This window comes from Megalobrama amblycephala, linkage group LG1 (assembly GCF_018812025.1).
Source record: "Megalobrama amblycephala isolate DHTTF-2021 linkage group LG1, ASM1881202v1, whole genome shotgun sequence".
Lineage (NCBI taxonomy): Eukaryota > Metazoa > Chordata > Actinopteri > Cypriniformes > Xenocyprididae > Megalobrama > Megalobrama amblycephala.
The window spans coordinates 58,297,465-58,319,198 of record NC_063044.1 but is presented as its reverse complement, the minus strand read 5'-3'; the positions used below and the strand labels follow the sequence as shown (position 1 = coordinate 58,319,198).

The 21,734-nt window shown below is 37.4% G+C and overlaps 1 protein-coding gene across 2 annotated transcripts; it reads left to right on the top strand.

Moving 5' to 3' along the window:
* Positions 1-1,298: 1,298 nt before the first annotated feature.
* On the top strand, positions 1,299-19,711 carry kmt5c (lysine methyltransferase 5C). 2 transcript variants are annotated; one of them, XM_048204087.1, is made up of 10 exons: positions 1,299-1,775; positions 6,394-6,526; positions 8,061-8,226; positions 9,267-9,376; positions 9,612-9,775; positions 11,378-11,397; positions 11,994-12,130; positions 12,346-12,506; positions 12,733-13,632; positions 13,774-19,711. In XM_048204087.1, the coding sequence occupies exons 2-10, from the start codon at positions 6,414-6,416 to the stop codon at positions 18,204-18,206; spliced, it is 6,204 nt and encodes a 2,067-aa protein (XP_048060044.1). In that variant the 5' UTR covers positions 1,299-1,775; positions 6,394-6,413; the 3' UTR covers positions 18,207-19,711. The 2 variants fall into 2 exon arrangements, with proteins under 2 accessions (XP_048060044.1, XP_048060036.1); XM_048204079.1 differs by having other exon boundaries at positions 1,300-1,775; positions 12,733-19,711.
* Positions 19,712-21,734: the final 2,023 nt, after the last annotated feature.

The window sequence follows — 21,734 nt, the reverse complement described above, 5'->3', positions numbered from 1 at the left end:
ATGTTGAAATCAACATTAACAAAGAATATTAAATGCTGTAGTAATGTTAAAGGATTAGTTCACCCAAAAATGAAAATTCAGTCATTACTCACCCTCATGTCGTTCCACACCTGTAAGACCTTCGTTCATCTTCAGAACACAAATTAAGATATTTTTGATGAAATCTGATGGCTTAGCGAGGCCTGCATTCAAAGCAATGACACTTATTCTCTCAATATTTAAAACAGTTCGAGTTCAGTGGTTCTAGCTTAATATTATAAAGAGATGAGAATATTTTTGTGCGCTAAAAAAACACAATATCGACTTTTCATCAACATAGTGATGGGCCGATTTCAAAACACTGCTTTAGAGCTTTATGAATCGAATCAATGATTCGGAGCTCCTATCAAACGGCTAAACTGCTGAAATCATGTGACTGGCACGCCGAGTGATGATTTGATTCGTAAAGCTCAAAAGCAGTGTTTTGAAATCGACCCATCACTATATTGATGAAAAGTCAATATTGTGGTTTTTTTTTGGCGCACAAAATATTCTCGTCGCTTTATAATATTAAGGTTGAACCAATGAACTCACATGAACTGATTTAAATATGTTTTTAGTAGCTTTATGGATCGTGAGAGAAGAAATGTCTTTGCTCTCAATGCAGGCCTCACTGAGCCATCGGATTTCATCAAAAATATCTTAATTTGTGTTCTGAAGATGAACAAAGGTCTTACGGGTGTGAAATGACATGAGGGTGAGTAATAAATGACATTATTTTCATTTTTGGGTGAACTAACCCTTTAAATAATGTTAACTAATGAACCTTATTGTAAATCGTTACCAAGCTGTTGTTTAAAAAAACAAAACAAAAAAACAGTTTCTGAATTGCTTAAAGTGCTTTGTTTTGTTTTCTACAAAATGTGTTCCACCCTGACAGCGCTCGCTCAGCTGAGAACGGTTAGAAAAAACAACAGCGAAACCCATGGGAAAAGGTTTTGGGAATTTGTGAGTTATTCACATGTTGGTTAAAAGGATTAGAAATCCTAATTTGGGTATTTAAGATTTATCAACATTAAATATTTAAATGATAACTGGAGCTTAAATAGCATTCACAAAACCAGTGTTTATTATTGTTTTGAGACAATGTGCAACAACAAATAGTACATTTAAACAGCACAAAGAACACAGTGAGGGTAATGAATATTTAAAAAAAAAAAACAGAAAGTCTTAATCCCATCAAACATGCATTTTGCCTAACAAACAGACTGCTGTTTAATTGCGTAACTCGAGGAGGTCAACAGGACACGGTTACAGAGATGAGGCGGGCATCGGAGCTTCTTTATCGAGCACTGAATGGTAGAAGCGTTTGGTATTTTCTCCATCTGCACTCCTATAGGTCAACCTCAACGCCGTGTAACTTCACCAGCTAATAGACGGAGGCGAAGCACGCCGAGATCCCTGCCACTCGTCACACTAGCCAATAGGAGCGCGACCATGGATGTCAAGGATTGGTTGAATTCATCTCGACTCCAGGACGACACTTCTACGCTCGAAAACAAACGCAGTATAGAAAAATTAATGCTAGTATAATTCCCGAATCCTTTCAACGGGACTGTCAATTTTTGGGTTGGTGATCGTATATCCGCAGCAGAAAGGTATAAATCATGGAAAATGGGTCCAGCAGGAGCAGATGGCTGCGGCGCTCGTAGCCAACAGGAAGAGCTAGCCTGCTAGCTTTCAGGCGAATTTCACTACGGACAAATCCACCAGAAATTTGAAGGAAAGCCCGTCAGGTAAATATGCTGGGCTGCTTATTATACTACATGGATATGCTCCCGCCGCTTTTGAAATCATATAATGTTCAAAATGAGGAATATACAATGTCTAGAGATTCAAATTGGACCGTGTGGGTCTGCCTGTGTTTGTCCAGTGAGCTAACCGGACCTCGGTGGTTTGGGATGAAGTCCATTAACTCGACTCCCCCGAAACTGATATATAGCCCCTCGCGCTGCTGTGACCAGTAATAACCTGCATTTATGAACTGGCGAAATCAATTACCCTTTTACCTCTAGTCAGGTGTGCTGTTTAATAACGACTAATTGGCGCGATCAAAGGTGCTCGATGACAGATGAGGGTATCACCGCGAGAGCATGTCGCCAAATGTGTTATTTTTACTATAGTCTAGTCTAGTCTAATCTAATCTAATCTAATCTTCTTTTTTTTTTTTACTACCCATTTTGACTTTCATTTTCTCTTCGGCGCTGTGATTTGTGGAGCTGAGCTGCTTGTTTTCAGGCACGATCACAACTCAAGTGTTGAAGTGTTTTCAGACTCAATCGCTGCTTTGTAGTGCGACTCCTGACCTGTCAGCGGAGAGCAAGCTTATATGTATTTTAATCCACCAGAGGAGGAGATTTGCTTGCAACAATCAGCAGGTTACAGTGCAGACACTATGCGATGCAGTGTACTATAAGATATGTACATTCGGTCAATGAATCTACAACTAAATGTCTTCTGTCATTAACAAGTTAGATCGATGGCATTTTATTCTGCATTTGCCAACTAGAGTCTCTTCCTGAGGAAATAAGAATGCTTTCGCTTTGCCAGACATTTTTTTTGCTCTTCTGCTGTTTATACACTGTAAAAAAAACCTTATGCTTTCAGATTTTTAGATTCTCTGAACTATAAGTAAATTTGGATTTGTATGTTTTCTAAATGCAAAATGCTACATTCAGCCAATACATTTATCAAAGATGTCTTGTTAAAGAAATTTTTAATTAGTAACCGATCTATAATTTTGGTTTATATATCCATAAGTACACTAAGATCTTTATGTTTTTTAAAGAAGTCTCTTCTGCTCACCAAGGCTTCATTTATTTGATCCAAAATACAGCAAAAAAGGGTAATATTGTGAAATATTTTTACTATTTAAAATAACTGTTTTCTATTCGTATATATATTTTAAAATGTAATTTTATTCCTGCGATGTTAAAGCTGAATGTTCAGCATCATTCAGCATTCAGTGTTCAGAAATTTCCTTCAGAAATCACTCTAATATGATGATTTGATGATCAAGAAACCTTTTTATCAATGTTGAAAACTGTGGTCTACAATTTGATGAATAGAAAGTTCAAAAGAACAGCATTTATCTGAAATCTACAGCTTTAGCAACATTATAAATGTCTTTACTGTCACTTTTGATCAATTGAATGCATCCTTGCTGAATAAAAGTATTAATTTCTTTCATTTCTTTACAAAAGCTTGTTTTTTTCAGATAAATGCTGTTCTTTTGAACTTCCTATTTATCAAATAATAATGAAAAAGCCACTTTGGTATTTTATTTTCCCTAAAAAATGGTTTTAAGCCATTTACATCTTTTGCTTTAGAGCAGGGGTGTCCAAACTCAGTCCTGGAGGGCCACTGTCCTGCAGAGTTTAGCTCCAGCTTGCCTCAACACACCTGCCTGGAAGTTTTTAGTAATCCTGAAGACGTTGATTAGATGGTTCAGGCGTGTTTAATTAGGGTTGGAGCGAAACTCTGCAGGACAGTGGCCCTCCAAGAGCAGGATTGGACACCCCTGCTGTAGTGTGTCAGTAGGAAACATCAGTTTACATTTCCAAACATTCCTTTTGTCATTAATTGTAATAGTCCAGTGAGATTTTAGTATGCACAAGGAGTCTGTCAACAGCCGGTATGCTCCACACATCTGATCTGATCTTTGCGTTTAAAAGCGCTTTTGTCCTAGGTACACTTGCATGTAGTTTTTATTAAATGGCTTTGGAGGTTTCTTCAAGCATCTTGGAAACGTTGTCACAGTTCTTCTGGATTTAGGTTATAAACTATTCAGAATTCAGTATTAGTAGCACAATTTTGTAAAAAGGAAACATAAATAGGAAAAAGGAAAAAAAGGAATACAAATAAAAAAAATTGTACATCAGGGTCTTCTAATAGCTTAAATTTCTTCAATAAACCAAGTAGTCTTCTTCCACTTTTCAGTTTTACGATTCTTATAGATTTACAGAAAATCCAAAATTCTTTCTGAAAAACAGAAAACAATGGCTTTGTTTTCAGGCACTTGCATTTATGAATATAAAATTTCCCCAAAATGGAAATATTGTTCAGAAGAAATTGAATTTGTACATCTTCCATTATTATACAAAAAGTTATGTCCTTTTCAGAAAATGGAAAAAATCAAATTAACTGTCTTTTTAAGCCACTCGTAAATGTCAGACCAAAAGGCTTTACTAAATATACAGTCAATAAAAAAAAAAAAAGTGCTAAATGTCCTGTTGTTTATATTTCGGAACCACAGAAAGTACAATTATTGTGATCAATATTGAATCTATGCCTAAGAAGTTCTAAGGATGGGTAAATATCATTAAAAGTTTTAAAGTGTATTTCATTTGCTTTGGGAGTATAGGAAAGGTAAGATACAGAATTCTTAAAGGATTAGTTCACTTACAAATAAAATTTTCCTGATAATTTACGCACCCCAATGTCATCTAAGATGTTCATGTCTTTCTTTCTTCAGTCGAAAAGAAATTAAGGTTTTTGATGAAACCATTCCAGGATTTTTCTCCTTATAGTGGACTTCAATGACCTCCAGACAGTTGAAGGTCAAAATTACAGTTTCAGTGCAGCTTCAAAGGCTTTAAACGATACCGGACGAGGAATAAGGGTCTTATCTAGCGAAACCATTGGTCATTTTCTAAAAAAAATACAACTGTATATACTTTATAAACACAAATGATCACCTTGCACATGCTTCCGCTTTCCGTATTCTTCGAAAAGCTTACGTTGTATGTCCTACACCTTCCCTATTCTACTTACGGAAAAAATGGAACTGGCGCTGCGTTCATTCCGTAAGTAGAATAGGGAAAGTGTAGGACATACAACGTAAGCTTTTTGAAGAATACGGAAAGCGGAAGCACGTGCAAGGTGATCATTTGTTTATATAAAGCATATACATTTGTATTTTTTAGAAAATGAGTGATTTGTTTCTCTAGATAAGAGCCTTACTCCTCGTCTGGTATCGTTTAAAGCCCTTTGAAGCTGCACTTAAACTGTAATTTTGACCTTCAACCGTCTGGAGGCCATTGAAGTCCACTATAAGGAGAATAATCCTGGAATGTTTTCATCAAAAACCTTAATTTCTTTTCGACTGAAGAAAGAAAGACATGAACATCTTGGATGACATGGGAGTGAGAAAATTATCAGGAAAATTTTATTTGAAAGTGGACTAATCCTTTAGTAATAGAGCTCTTTGGAAAAAGTTGAGTCACATTATTTCGACTAACTTGATTTGGAAATTTCTAACTAACAGAACAAAACCCTTTGGAATACAATTCAATACCTTAACATATTGCTTGTGACCACACTGAAACTTATACTTTTCACAGAAAGTCCTGTGATTCATAAAATTACCTTTGTCACCAAAAAGATGAACAACAGACCAGATACCTCTCCCACCAATCGCTTATAAAAAGTGGCTTGTTCCTAAATAAAAAATACGTATTGTTTCAAATTGGTAAATTGTGAGGGGAAATCAACTTCCAGTATAAAAGAACTTGCTTATGTAATTCTGACAATTTGAGAGGGAGTCACAGCGTAATAAGAATTCAATTCCACCAACACTTATAAAGATACTCCTAGGGACGCAAAACAAAAAACTGTTAGAAAATGTTTAAGCCAATTAATTTTAAATCCCATTCATGCAGTCAAAATCTATGGCCTGTTATTGATGTGTGCTATTATACAATGGGTTGTCAATATTTTAAATGTTATTGACCACAGCTGCTGTTACAGTAGGCCCAGTAACACTGTGTAATAAATTCAGTATTACAGTCTAGTTTTTCTCACTGCAATTAAGTTAAGAGATACTTAAATTTGTGAAAAATACAGTGGAGTTCAAAAGCCTGAGACTGCATTAATCATTAAGGTTTCAAAATCTGATTTAAATCTGGAAATAAACAAAGCTTTATGGTGGACAAACACATTTGATGTAAAATAAATTGTAGATATTTCAGATTCTGTTTCTCGGTCTCTAAAAATGCACATCAAAAAATGTAGATTTGCTGCACTGATCATCTGGCTTATTACAGATTGTCAGATGTTCTTGCTTGCATTGAAGCTTAAGATGCTCTTTTGAACATTCTCTCACATCATACTGCTGTCATTAGGGCAAAATAATCACATTTCATTCAAATTGTGAATAATGAAGTTGTTTAAAATGGAAATATTTTCACTAGTGGTCTCAGACTATTGGACACCACTGTAAACAGATTTCTTTTACAGTAAGATGAAGTCATATTTGTAGAAAGGAAAAATCACCTTCTTTTCTATGCTTTATGCTTGTGTTGAATGACCTGCAGCTGTTCGAATGTGTAACTCACCAGCTTCATTTTGTTCCAGCATGTTGATGGTGGGCGACCATGGAGGGATCTTATAGAATGAGTGTGAGAGAGCTTTGTGAGACAGATGATCTGGCCACGAGTCTGGTGCTGGATCCCTTACTGGGGTTCAGCACCCATAAGATGAACATAAGGTACTTATTCAGCTCTACTCTTATGTGCTACTGCTGTATACAAGATGGACAGATTTTATGCACAGTATTTAAAGAAAAACTATTTTTGTTTTGTTGTTCTGATAGTATTTTCATATACAGATAAGTAATAAAATCTCAAATGTAATCTGTTTGTTTTACATAGTAATGTGTAAAACATATGCTGTGTCCCAATTTGCATACTATCCGCCCTGAAAAGTATTTGAAATTAGAATTAGTTAGTCCCAAATCGAAGTATGTTGAAATGTGGATTCCAAAGATATGGTCTACTACTTCCAGTTACAATCCGAAGTGCAGATCCATGCACACTCTCACAGCTAATCTTGCCCACAACCCATTGCGTGTTGGACGAGGATTTGATTAGAACTACAAACTTGAATAAAAAGTGTTAAAAAACTACAAACATGGTGGATATGTAAGTAGTAGAGAGGTTTAGATAAAGGGGTTTGAGTGATTTATAATCAGTATTTAACTTGATGAAAAGATATTGGTAATGCATATAAAATATGACTTTTCCCTCAATAAACTCCTAATTTACTGCTTAATAATTAATAGTTAGTAAGTTAGTTGTTAAGTTTAGGTATTGGGTAGGATTAAGAATGTAGAATAAGTTGATGCAGAATAAGGCATTAATATGTGCTTAATAAGTACTAATAAATAGCAAATATTCTATAATATGCATGCTAATGAGCAACTAGTTAATAGACCCTAAAATAAAGTGTTACTAAGTTATTTATTTAATGTTATCCACATTATATTTCATCTGTAACAGCATTGTGAACTTTTATAAAGATAAGTTTGGTTATTAACTAAGGAGGGTTCTCCACATGAAAGCGACTGGCAGATCAACGTGCTACTACATTTCTCTCAGATATGGCAGGAAATTAAATTAAATTGAATTTGGAGGAATTTAACTGTGACAAGATGACTGACAGGGCAGTTTAAACGGTGACAGGATGCACATTACTAAGTGACAGAGCTGTCCGTTGAAGACGCAATTATGACTAAGTAGTATGACCCAAAGCTTGCTTACTGTTCTGCTACACACTCAAAAGCATGTACTTTTTCTTCACAAAAACAGTACATGCTTTTAGGACATAGTGTAGGCAGCAAATTGGGATGCAGCAATAGACTACTGTTCAGAAGTTTGGGGTCAGATTTTCAGGTTCATGTTTTTGAAAGAAGTCTCTTATACTTACTTACCAAAGCTACATTTATTTAAAAAAAAATACAGTAAAATGGTACTATTGTGTGAAATTACTACAGTTTAAAATAACTTTTCTATTTTAATATATTATATGATGCTTAATATTTTTGTAGAAGCACTTTTTTGAAATCTTCTGTAACATTATGAATGTCTTTACTCTCACTTTTGACCAATTTAATGTGTTCTTGCTGAATAAAAATATTAATTTCTTTTTAAAAATAGGTTTTATTGGCCCCAGACTTTTAAACTGTAGTTTATTTCTTCCATTTATAATTGTTTTGTTTTTTTTCACTCTGTGAATGTTTTAAGTCCTCCCCCTGAGATCCGGCGATGGGGCTACCTCAGAGAGACCCTTCTGCGCTTCAAACGCACACATGACTTCCAGGCCACCTTTGATGCTCTGTTGGATGGGGAATGGGTCAGTGGCTATTTCACTGAGCTGGGTTCACACAGACAGGAGTTGTTAAAGCAGCATGTGAGTATAATATATTATCCAGAATTGGTGAACGTTCACCTTTCCCTGTTTGTTCGTGTGTCATCACCATCACCAAATAGGAATGTGTGAATGAGTTTTGAATGTGCAGCTGTTATTGTGTTTAGTGAAGTAACATTGGTTTGCCTTTACTTCAAAATGTTTGTCTTTGCTGGATCACTTGTTCGCTATCTTGATGAGTACAGTCTCTCTGTACACATGTATTGTAGACATTCATTCATTCATCCATTCATTCATCTGTGTGCGTGTGTTCCCTGTATAATTTACAGGATTACTGAGGGAGAATCTCTTTCGTAAATAAGCAAAATGGACCAAAAATACCTTTTTAAAAGTTTGGGGTCAGTAAGATTTTTTTTGAAAGAAATTAATTCCTTTTAAATACTTTTAAAATATGAAAAGATCTTGCTGACCCCAAATGTTTGAAACAAAGAAATGTAAACGATAAATACCGTTTTGTGGCTCTTTAATGTGTCATGACAGATTGTTGTAGCGCCTCAGATCAAGCGGCTCGTGAACCGATCATCTCTTTTTACTAGTTAATTTATGGCATCAAATAAACATAATTGAACCACATTTCAACCACAGAATGATGTCAGTACACATAATTTTTCAAGTTCAAGTCCACCAATGTTAATCTACTAACTTACCTGACTGCTTTGTCAGATAAAATGGCGGATCCTGCGTTATGATTGGTTAGATCGCCTGTCAATCAAACTTCCGGTGAAGGGTCAATTGGAATTTAATCAACTTGAAAAAACTACACTGATACCTTGCCCTAAGAAAGACAACAGAAATGTACCTACTATGCTCTACCATAATTTGACTCCCTGAATTTGAATCTCCAAATGCTCCAGTAGTAAACGTTCTGAGTGTCTGTGAGGGCTTGGCTTTTGTAATGCAAGTTATTAGAATTTGGTCTGATTAAAGACAAGCGCAGTGCACAGCATTAGTTTGATTCAAAGTATGGTAATTATTGAATGTTGCAGTGTGCTTTTAAAAACTACTTCATCTCTTTTCTTTAGATGTATCGCTATATGACAGCTTTTCTGTTGGACAGTGGAGTGAACATTGAGCCGTGTAACCGCTATTCCTCTGAGACTAATGGAGCCAAAATCACATCCACCCGGCACTGGTTAGAAACACTTTTTTTTATATATATATATATATATCATAAAATATAATAATAATGATTTAATTAATGTTCATTAAATCATCATTATTTTCCTGTTGATCAATGTAAAGCTGCTTTGAAACAATCTGTATTGTATAAAGTGCTATAAAAATAAATATGTCTTAACATGTAATCATAACTTTTTAATTTTTGTTGACCACTATATTTGAGGATATGATAATGTTGAATTCTCCAGGTTTGTGGGAGAACGGGTGGAGGTACTGCAGGGCTGTATAGCTGAATTAAGCCCTGAAGATAGTGCCGTGCTCAGAGCAGGAGTGAATGACTTCAGTGTCATGTACTCGACGCGCAAGAGATGTGCTCAGCTTTGGCTGGGGCCCGCTGCCTTCATTAATCATGGTGAGAGAGCCTGTATACTTTTACTCATCAGTAATATTTAAAGGGGCTCTATGTAAGATTTTTACTTTAATAAAGCATAAAAATACCCCAATATGTTTGCAGATATTTAGGAAACATGCTAAGTTCACCTACTTGTTTCTCAGAAAAACAATGCTACAGCCAGATATTCTACTTTGAAAATGTGCGTTCTGTGTCGGAATGTCTTTTTTTGTTTTGGTCTGTGCGAAACCTCATGCTGCAGTTTATCCAATAGTATTTCGACATCACAGGTTGCCAGTTGGCGGAAAACACAGCGTATTGCAACCATGGAAACCAGCAAACAAACTGGGTCAGAGAATCACGCAATAACGTCAGCTGCATGTTCCCGCTCTCTTCTCTGTCACGGTGAAGTGGCACACACCCGTTTGGGCGCCTCCTCTCTCTCTCTCTCTCTCTCTCTCTCTCTCTCTCTCTCTCTCTCGTCTCATTCGCTCCGGTTAAGTGCTTGTATTACGCATAATTTTAGTCATTCCCGCAGGTTTCGTGCTCACACCGAAAGCGCGCGCACTACTGATCTATATAAGTGAAGCGAACAAGCCACGCTCAGTCTCAAACAGAGACAGAAGTCAAACAGAGTCACAAGTACCAAATAAGCGCCTTCCTGCACTTAAACTGTCAAATACATACAAAAATATGTCAAAACCAGCGGCACAGGCAATCTTGGCGAGTACACAGATAAACACAGTCAGTTTTTAATCGTTAAATAGCTAAGAAAGTGAACTCATGTTGTGTGTAACAGTATTGGGTCCGTTGAACACCGTTCATAAACTCTTAAAGGGACAGCAGTCCAGTATTCCTGCTGCTGTCTGTCATGTTAATCAAAGAACAAAAGACAAAGAAAATCACTTTCTGCTCTTGACTGAATACGTTGTATAACTTTAATGGTAAGAATTATTTGCAATAAAGACTACAGAAATTAAGGTAACCAATGCAAAATAACACAATGTGTTAGTTTACATTTGATTACTTTAATTTCTGTAGTATTTCTTACTTGAATAAAAACCCAGTTAACCCGAAAAACTTAGTTTCATAGCTCTCTTTATTCTATTGCATTTATTTGAGCTGTTTATATTTTATTACTGACTTTTACTTGTTTTGTTTTTATGAAAATAAAACTCTGCATTGAAGAAAAGTAGATTTTTGTTTGTATATGTTGTCAATTATAGTTCTTAGAAAGAAAATCGGAATCGGCAAAAAATAGGTATCGGCCGATCACACTAACAAAAAAATTGGAAATCGGAATCGGAATCTCTATGAACAACAGCATATCAAACAGATAAATCAACTCATCAGCTTACAGTGTGCAAGTCTCCTCAGCTTTCATTGTCAATTGCGCTCCCTATTGTTGCTGGCAAACATATGCTGTAAAAGCTGGCAACCCGCGTCTTTGAACGAGGGGCCGGGCCAAACAATATTTTGAATTTGGACTGCAGTACCTATTTTGAACACTGGGTGTCATTATTACATAGAGCCCCTTTAATTTTTCAAAATGTGGTCTTTGGTAAAGTACATGATCTGATTGTGCTTTTTTTTTCTCTTTTTGATTTTTGTTGTTTGGAGAAGACTGCAGACCCAACTGTAAGGTAAGACACAAAGTTATGACTCTTGCTTTCATGGGGAATATTTTGAATTGCTTGGTTGTATAAAGATCCTGTATATATGTAGTGTATTTTGCAGCGTAAATGTACATTTATACAATTAATGCGTTAAACTCCTCTGTAGAGTAGTCACAATAGATCTGCACATACGGTCTGGCAATGTAAATGCAGCTTAATAGAACTGTTGCTGTTTATGTCTTTAATCATTTTCAAAAGTCTGGGTCCTAAATGTAGACAACTTATACATAGATGTATATAGAAAAAATACACTAATGTTCAAAAGTCAGTAAGATTTTAATACTTTTTAGCAAGGATGTAATAAATTGATATTGAGTATCTGTAAAGATATTTATAATGTTACAGAAGATTTCCATTTCAAATAAATGCTGTTCTTTTAACACATATATTCATAAAAGAATCCTGAAAACAATGCATCACAGTTTCCACAGAAATCACCCCCCCCCCCCTATTTACGTACTTTGTTTTATTGTTTCCTGGCATATGACTAAATAGATTACAGTCAAACAGTTTATACTGAAAAGTAATTTGCTCATAATGTTTGTTTCTGTTCCTCCTGTTAGTTTGTCCCGGGAGATAAGAATGGAGCTTGTGTAAAAGTGGTGCGGCCCATCTCACCAGGGGAAGAGATTACCTGTTACTATGGGGACAGCTTTTTTGGGGAGAATAATGAAATGTGTGAATGTTGCACATGTGAGAGGTGAGAGTAAATCTGTTAATACTGCTTTAAGGCCATCTGCTATTGATATTTTAGTGATGTTAGATCTATTATGCATAATTATCTCAATGGATGCATGTAATTATTTTGAGCTGTATTAAGTTTTTAATGTCAATTAGGTTTCTAATGACAGAAATCCATTTAAAAGCCTTTTAAATATACTTTTATCACAAGTCTAATGATGCCAATCTATGCAGGAGAGGGGAGGGATCATTTAAGAAGAGAGACCAGTTACCAGATGAGGCTTGCTCCGGGGATCCTTCAGGACAGAAATATGAGTTCAGAGAGACCGATCTAAGGCTTAACAGGAATAGGGGAAATGGCACTCCAAAGCCATTTCTCACTGTATCAAACTCTGGTATGCTTGTTATACGATTCACATTTTCTTTTCTTATATTATTTGTGTCCCAGAGTAAAATGTATGTGTTTTGAGTGTACAATCACAAAGGATATAATTAAACATACCATGCAATTTCCTAATAATCTGGTGAAAAAGCTAGTATTGTCTAGTATTGTCAACTAATCTCACTATTATCAACCACTTAACTCTGGCTATCTGTTCTTCTCATTTGATTCTTTGTCAGTCTTGCCAATGAGGAATACATTTTCCCAACGGACGAAGAGGAACGCCCTTGTTTTGAGCAAGATGAGAAAGACTGATAGGCGGAGGAGGGAGGAGCATTGCAAACAGGTGGAAAAGAGAACACAGAACCTCTTATCTTTTCCTCACCTTGAGCTAAAGGAGCTGAGCATCTGCCTCTATCGGCACAGCACAAATTTCCTATTAAGCTGTAAGGACCCCTTGAGCAAAGAAAGGGCCCTGCTCTACCTAATTGAGAGAGAGCGACCAAAACCAGAGAGGATCACAAAGAACAGCAAATTTGTCTCTCCAACAGCCAGCAGTGCTAACATAAATGGACCAGAGGAGAGAAAGGGCAAGGATGGAGAAATGTTAAATGCAGATCCTGTCATTAGATTTAAACCCTTCACTCTTGGATCTGTTTCCAGTGTACATGAAAGAAACGGTATGAAGGCCAAGGGACGTAATAATGATGCATCTTCTGTTAGAATTGTCCAAAAGGGCATTTCCTCAAGGACCAGGAATATTCTTCGTAGTCGTTGGAGCAGTCTCCGAGCAAGGACTGGATCTAAACTCTCCAGATTCAACAAAAGGAGGACCAGACTGATCAAATCGAACTCTAAACTTTCTACAGACCGAAATGAATGCTCTGAGACCAGAGTTGGGAAAAAAGGAAGTGAGGTTGAGTCCAAGGACATTACTAATGCTGTTTTAATCTCTCCTGGTAAACCGTGTCCTGATAAAAATTTACATATTGATGGAGACGCTGGAGCTAACAGTGACAAATCATCACAAACAGAGAGCATGGTGATCAGAAAGGCGCAGCAGAGAGTCTTTAGGGATCGCCTCAGGGAAGTGGCTGGCGACGGGAAACACATCAGCAGTTCCATTACTCCTAGGGAAGGTGATGTTAGTTCTTGTGTAGCTTCAGAGACCTCAGGGGATAACAAGCAAAACCACAGGCAGTCTGTCTCTTCTGGTGCTGTAAGCGTCACACCCTCCTTGTCTTCACCATCTCTTAACAGTTCTATCTCTTTCCTCTCAGGGTCAAATCGTTACCTCAGAGTAAGTCTGGTCAGGGTGGCTATCCCAGGAAAACCAGAAGTCGAAAGTACAGGTCAGAGGAAGGCAGACAGTAGAAAAGACAAGGGTACAGCCCCACCAGCAGCATCAGTACAGCAGAGCACAAAGTTAAATGGGAGCAAAGAAAGCAATAGACAAGGTAAGAAAGGGGTAAAGGAGTTGTATTTCACACCAGTAAATATGGAGAGTGCAGATAAGTACTTAAAAGTAACTTGTGATTTAGAGATTGGCAAAACACATCCTGTTGTGAAAGAACTCGTGGATGTGTACGGTAAGGATAGCTGCAATGAGCGTGAAATTGATGGTAAGGAAGATAATAACGTTGTAACTGTTGCATCTGTTGAGGTCACAATTCCCAAAAAATCAGAAGATTCTATAAAGAAACGGAAAAGAGCAGACAAGGATGAGAAACAAACAAATGTTGAGGGTATAGCTGAGGTGCAAGATAAAGAAAGAGTCAAGAAGCAGGGAGAAGGAAATTACTTGAAAAAGAAAGTGTTAACAGCACGTTTTGGCAGCAGGACTGTTGTTGTTAAAGAGGCAAAGGTACTCTTGACGGATATTAGAAAGAGTTTGAGTGACAAGTTTAATCAACAAGATAAAGATGCTGATGACCACCAACTTCCATGCAGTTACAGTGATAACAGAGAAGTTGATAACCTGAAGACACTATCACTTGCTGACAAAGAGACAAAGGACAAGCATGATGCACTTAACAGAAATGAGCACCCTATTCAGGGACTCACTGCAGCTGATCAGCCATATGTACGTCGAGATGCTCAAGTGAGACAGTCAGAAAACACTTCAATTTCCTCAGAGCCTCCACCCATGGTTTGTCTGGATCACAGTCCCCAGAGCAGTATACCCTTAAAGAAGCGAGCATTTCGAGAATCACTTGATACAGACCCAGAACAGGATGTTAATGCACCTGCAAAACCATGTACGGATGTCAATAACGACACAGAACTCAATTTGGACAATCTGTTACCTAAGCCAAGTGAAAGCAGTGTGGAGACAACATCGTTGAAATGTTCATTACCAGAATCAAGTTTAACTCTTAAAGGCAATGTTGGTGTTGGGTCCAAAAAGCGTGGCCCATCCAAGTTGAAACAATGCTGTAAAGGTCTTCAGAGTGCTCGGCGTGGACCAGTAAGAAACAGTGTCAGAGTTTCTGAATACAGGAATAGCACAAGTAATGTACCTGTTTGTGAGACGACAATCAAAGACCTTAAGAGTGAAACTTCCAAAATTAATGAAGAAATGGTTAAATGCAACATGAGAGAGGAGAACCAAGCGGAAAGTGAGGAAGGAGTAGAAGGAAGAACTAAAGGACCAGGGGTCTGTGAGATTATGGATAATATAGAAGATGCCATCAGAGATGAGTTGTCTACCTCAGAGGATTTGGATAAGACAGAAGAAGACCAGAGGCTAAATGTCAGAATCCGCCTTAAGAGGAAAAGGGGGAAGGAGTGGGAAATGGAGAGCACAGATGAAGCAGAAAGTGTTGTGGACAAATCAAGCCCACAACAATGCTTGTCTTTAGGTGACCCTTTTAGGGCCATTTTGGATTCTGTCTCAATTTTAAATGCAGAAATGGAGAGGATTCGGGGTCATGGGGAGGCTGATAAAGGCATAGGTTTGGAGAAAGCCACCAAAGCAGTCCAAGACGTGTTGGAGCATTGCAGAAAAGAATGTGCAACTAAGAAAAAAAAAGAATCAAAAGTTTGCATCAACAAAAAAAGCAGCAAACACACACCAAAAGAAATTGTTCAAGACACTCCCGATGTTACCAATGCACAACTCAAACAAAACTCATCTGGTCCAAAAATTGAAACGGACATTGATGACATTAAACCGTTACCTCTGATTAGATTGTGCAGGAGAGCTGAAGGCAAGTGGGAGGTGGAATGGAAAGAAGTTCAAAATGAAGATGGGAGCGTTAATACTGTGTACAGGGAGCCAAAGAAGTTAACATCTGTCTCTTCTACAGCAGCAATACTGGAACAGATGCCTCTCAGCAAAGTTAAAGAGGAAAACCCATCTCCGTGCCAGCAAATAATGGCTGTGCGTAGTTGTACCAAGGGGACTGAGACCTTCAAAGATCCAGTGAGTTTTGAGACTTCACCTCTACTATTATCCCTTTCACCTTTATCGCTTTACTCTCCCTGTTATGATGGGCTGACAGGAGTTAGTAATGTCAATAGGAGTATTGAAGCAAAAGAGGATATAAGAGAGCCTGTGTCAGACAATTCCAATACTCTTAAGACTGGAGTTAGTAGGACTGAGAATAAAGGAAGGAATGACATTTGCTTGAGTCACAATTTGTTTCAGATTAATAAAAGTCTGTCAAAACTCCAGGCTCTGAGCCAGTCGCAGGTATCCGAGAAAAGTGTTCCTACTAACACTAGTGTAACCTCCTCTCAGAACCAGTCTCCTCCGATCTCTCCCTTCACCACGGAGTGCAGCTTTAGTAACTATTCAGAGGATGTGCTTGACTTTCCATGTTTAAATCTTGAAAGCTACGATCAGATGCCTGCACAAAACAGCTTGGCAAGCTCTTTGATAGATTACTGTCCTGGTGAACCACATAACACGGGATCCTTCAGCAGCCCCTTCTCTCAAAGTCCCACTGATGCATGGAATCCAGAGACCCCTTACCTAGGATCCCCAAGCCCAGTGAGTAACTTTAGTAGCGGTGAAGATTTAAGCTTCCCTGATCTTGTCTTTGCTCAATCTGACACATCCTCATCTATTGGTGCGCCTCAACTGCTCTTCAAAGATAAGTTATGTAATACAGCCACAGGTTCTGCTCCTCTTCAAGACCCTGAGAAAGATCTGTACTTGTCTGATGGTGAGTTGTCAAAAAGTCCCATAGATCTCCAGGTGCAGGAAGATTCAGCAACACAGTTTCTCCCCAAAGACCTGACCATGTTTAACAATGCTTCTACAAGTGCTAAACAGCCTGTACACTCAACTGTGCGCTTGCATCCTCAGGATAAAAAGTTAAACTTTCTTGATTCCATTGTTAACACAAAGTCCTCTCAGTCAGGCCTTGCTAAAGTTGATGCTAAAGACAAAACTCATGGACCTCTCAACTTGCATAGCTCAAATGCTAAGTCCGAATCTGTCGTTTCAAACCAGTCAATGCAAAGCCTACATGGTGCTGGACCTCAGAGTAACCTTGTTACACCCTTCCATTCCCTTCACGTAGGAAATAAATCAACCTCACTTGGCGAGTATTCAGGTGCATTCAACTCTGGTAATGCACATTTTCGTAGCAATGACAAGAAGCTTCCTTTTTTTCCAAACCCCAAGAATGTCCCAAAATCAGAGGTAGGCCAAAATGCTTGTCAAAGTTCCATGGCTGCAGGCAGCTCAAAATCTCACAACAACCTGGAAAGCATCTTTACTTGTCCCGGACCATCAAGTTCTCACAGTGGAAAAGATTCTTCGGCTAGATGTCCTAATGCTGGTTTCTCGAGATTTACTGAAAATCTGCAAAAAAGCCCAAAGAACATCCTTTCCAAACAGTACCCTGCAAATCCCGGTCAGCAAGGTGATCACATTCACCCTGTCTATTTCATTAGCTCTAGCAAAACTACAACAAATGCTTTCAAGAACATTGCAGGTATGAAACCTACAATCTCAAGAAATGATAAAGATCCATCCCTGCCCTCCTCATATTTATTTTCCTCATCTCAAAGTTCTCAATGTTACAGTACAACACAAAGCAAACTCTCAAAATTGGAGAAACCCCATGCTGTTGTGGCTCCCACTCAAAACACTCAGCTTTCTGGAGTGTCTTCTGTTCAGCCCAATAAGAACCAGATGTGTCCAAACGTTTCTCACTGTGATTCTTCTGATTTCAACTTCAGCTCCTCCCTTTCACCTCCTTTGTCGCAGCACAGCAGTCCTCATCTGGGACGCAGAGAAACCTCAATCAATGAGGTCCCATTGATTAAAACTCAGTCAACCACCTTTGAACACAGTCAGCCTCCTCACCAGTCTTACGTGGTGAACTTTACTGGAGATCATTCTGTGACTCTGGGGTACAGTGGCGATGGTGAAAGCTTAAATTACACTGGTTCAGGACCTGCAAATTACACTTATCATTGTCTTATGGAGCCTTCAGGAACACAAGGAAGGCTGGTTGTAGAAGCATGTGGTCCCTCAAACTTCACACCTTCTCCCTCTGTGAGTAGGTCTAAAGTCCACGGAGGCCAAAGTGGAAAGGTTCAGCAGCATCAGGGGCAGCCTGGAACTCACCCATATAATTCCCTACACTTCTCCACCTCCCACTCACAAAGCACCACCATAACGGATCGCAAGCCTAAGAGACTGAGGCTTGTGGTGACTGACGGTACAGTGGATCTGGACCTACAATATACTGATTAATAACGTCCTTTTGTTGTTGATATGCTAAGAAGTTATTTATTTGAAACTTCATTGTAATAAGGTGTTCTTTTTGTTTTCATTAAACTTATATGGATTTATGGAAATTGTCCTGTTCTTAGCATCAAAACTTTCTTGAAATATTTAAAGACTTATTTTTATTAGCACACTTGCTTAATTATTTGTATGCTACATTTAATGAGTTTGTTTAGTACATTATTATAGAATACAATATTTTCATGCTAGTGGTTCCTCTAAGTATAAAAACAAAGGAAAATAGATATTCTGTTGATCCTGTAGTACATAAGACTTGCCACATGATGGGGATGTGGTTCTCCACCATGTGGAAACTCTATTTCCTCCTAGCCTTTTCTGTTCAGAGTTAGCAATCTAGATTGCTGTTGTTAAAAGAACATGTGTCCGATCAAATGTGAGGAAAAAAAAAAAAGCGTGTATGTCAACTTGCATGGTTCAGTGGGTTTGCACATGAAGGACCAGAGCAAAGTTCATGTGCTTTTGATTTGTCAAGTTGAACAGGAGTGTGCAGTCAATGGTGCATATGATGACACATAATTAGAGCAGCTCTCAGGTGTCCTGTATTTGGATTCCTGCATGTCACATAAGAGAACTGTAGTAGCTGCTACATTAAATGCTTACAAATCACACAAATTTCTGGATCTTGCCATCTGGGATGTAATGACGTAAAGTGGAAAAGATGGGATGCTATTCAAATAAATGTATTTGAATAGCATCCCATTTTTTCCACACAAATCACACACTCTTTGCAAGCACAAATGTGTTTTGCTGTTTGATGCTTTTTTTTTCTTTTCTTTTTTTTTTACTCCAAACATTTGTCTATATCAGCTTCATGGGGTTTTGTATCATATTGGGTATTGCTTTGGTACATTGGGCAAATGCATAATTTAATAGTTACCACTTGTATTACTCTAGAGAGATGTTTAGTGTCCTTTTGGAGCTGATCCTTAATCAGACTCGCTTAACACTTGATAGAATATTGTTACGATAATGTACTGTAGCCCTGTAGGTCACCAAGACATCAAACCTGACATCACCTCTGAACTTATATTATTATTTTTTTATTATTATTTTTCCCTCCCCAGTCCATGTCAGAGATGGAAGCATTTATTGGCTTCTTCTCAGTTCTAACAGTTGCAGACATGAGAGCCCTGGGCTGTCCTACATGTTTTTGACATAGTTGTGTTAAGCCTTGCCTTGGTCTATAAAAAGCCAGTGTATTCATTATATTTATTTTAATATGTTCTTAACATGGTGCTTCAATATAACTTAATTTTTGATTGTACTGAATTTAATGTATTTTACTGTTTTTTAATATCTACAATTCAGATGTCTTTTTTCCGGTATGTCTTGTATGGCCATCCTGTTTGTTACTTAGGACATTTGAGATAAATTTTAAATTGTAATGTTCCACTGTATAATTGTAAAAAAACGAAAGTAATGCAATTAAAATGAAATGATTTTAAAAGAAACTGCTCTTGGTATTTTAGCATACTGAAATTTAACACTGACATTTAGTTTCTGGTATCTCTCTTTCTGTCTTTCTGTCTATCTATCATACCCAGGTGGGGGGAAAAAGTACACTAATTATATATATATATATATATATATATATATATATATATATATATATATATATATATATATACACATTATATATGTATATTATTACACACACAAAAATGTATTGTTACCACTTGTAGTACATTTGAACCCATGGTATACTGCAAGTGGTAACTAAATAATTTTTTTTTTAAATAGAGATAGTACCTTAAAAGCACATTTATAGTTCATATTCATGGTCTCTCAAAATAGCACGGTTGAGTACACTTAGATTTTCTTCAGATTATCTTAAGTATTAAAGAAGAATTTTAAGTATATTAGGTACAAAATTAGTGCGTGAAAATAGAGCACTTTAAGTACACTATGGAAGTGTACTTTTACACTGCCCTCCAAAAGTTTGGAAACACCCTAGAAAAGTAGGGTTTTGGACAATATTGGCATGAATCCTTTTTAATTTGTGATAATTTTGCACTGATAAGGGACAACACAAACTACGAAGACATATTTTATTACATAAACAGTTTATACATAGAAAAAACTTAAATTTTCGATTCATCAAAATATCCACCATTAGCAGCTATCTGACCTAAACTGGGTTCTAATCGGTTCATTGTATTCTAAACTTAATTATCAATCAATTGTTGAAGCTATTAAGGTGAGCTGACCCAAAAATCTTTTACAAACCTGGGCCAAGTTTAAACCAGTAACCAGGCATCACAGCTGGCAAAGGGGCATGTCTGACTTTGACATGTATATATTGCCATTATTATGTAATCATAATGAAAATTATTATTGCTGGTCTTCAATGATAATGTCAAGTTACTGTAATGTATTTGCACCAAAAAAATGATAAGGATTTATGCTGATATTGTCCAAAACCACACTTTGCCAGGGGTGTTTCCAAACTTTTGGAGGGCAGTGTATATATATTGTCAATTTGGCCTTGAATAGTAATATCAGGAGATTAATATGACTGAAGAATCTATAAAATGTCTTTCCTTTTTTCAACCCCACCATTGAAGCCAGCTAAGCTTCCTAAATGTTCTGAAAGAGCACTACCAGTATATTTCTTGAAGGTTATAGGTCTTACAGGTTTTCTCTGCAGTCTCTGACATAGCTGAAATGCTGCAAAGACTTTATTGACTTTTTATGATCAACTCATTCTGATATCTTTCTATCATCCAAACTGTTTAGTATTTACCTTTGCCTCTTTTGCCTTTTACAGTGCTTTTGATTCTTCCTCATCCCCCAGTTCTCTTTTGACTTTTTGTCCACTTTCTTTCTGCTTCTTGCTGCCCATTCATCCCCTTTTCCCACTCATGACCCATTTTCTCTTTTCTCAACAGTCAGCAGAGGGTTAACTCTGAAGCCAAGTGGAACAGCTTTTTTCATAACGAGGACACAGGCAGCAAGGCAGTGGATAGAGAGTGAGGCGGTGAAAGGCTAAACCTTTGAGGCACTGCGGAAAAAAAAACGTAGGATCCAAAAACCTTACATACACCATGAATTCCTTGGTGCAGACTTAATAATTTATAAACCTCACAGTCTTCAGTTGTAACAAAGTAGGTGACGAGAGAACTCAACATGCAATTCATGCTATTGACTCAGATCTAGTGACCCAAGCTTTTGCTTCTTTTGAAGACACTGCCTTGCTCACTGGCAAATATATGAGACAGATTTGTGCAACAAAAGAGTAGCATCCTCCATTTTATAGAGCTTGTGTGTGAGACAGGCATTAGCCTGCTTGATTCATCTGTGCTTGTTCTCTTTTTGAATTATTCAGTAATCCTTTCCTACACCGAGCCATTCTCCATCCCTCCCACTTTCATGTACATGTAATGTTAATAAACGTTGAGTTTAGAATGGCAAAATGAACTCGCACGGTTCAGTGGGTTTGCACATGAAGGACCAGAGCAAAGTTCATGCGCTTTT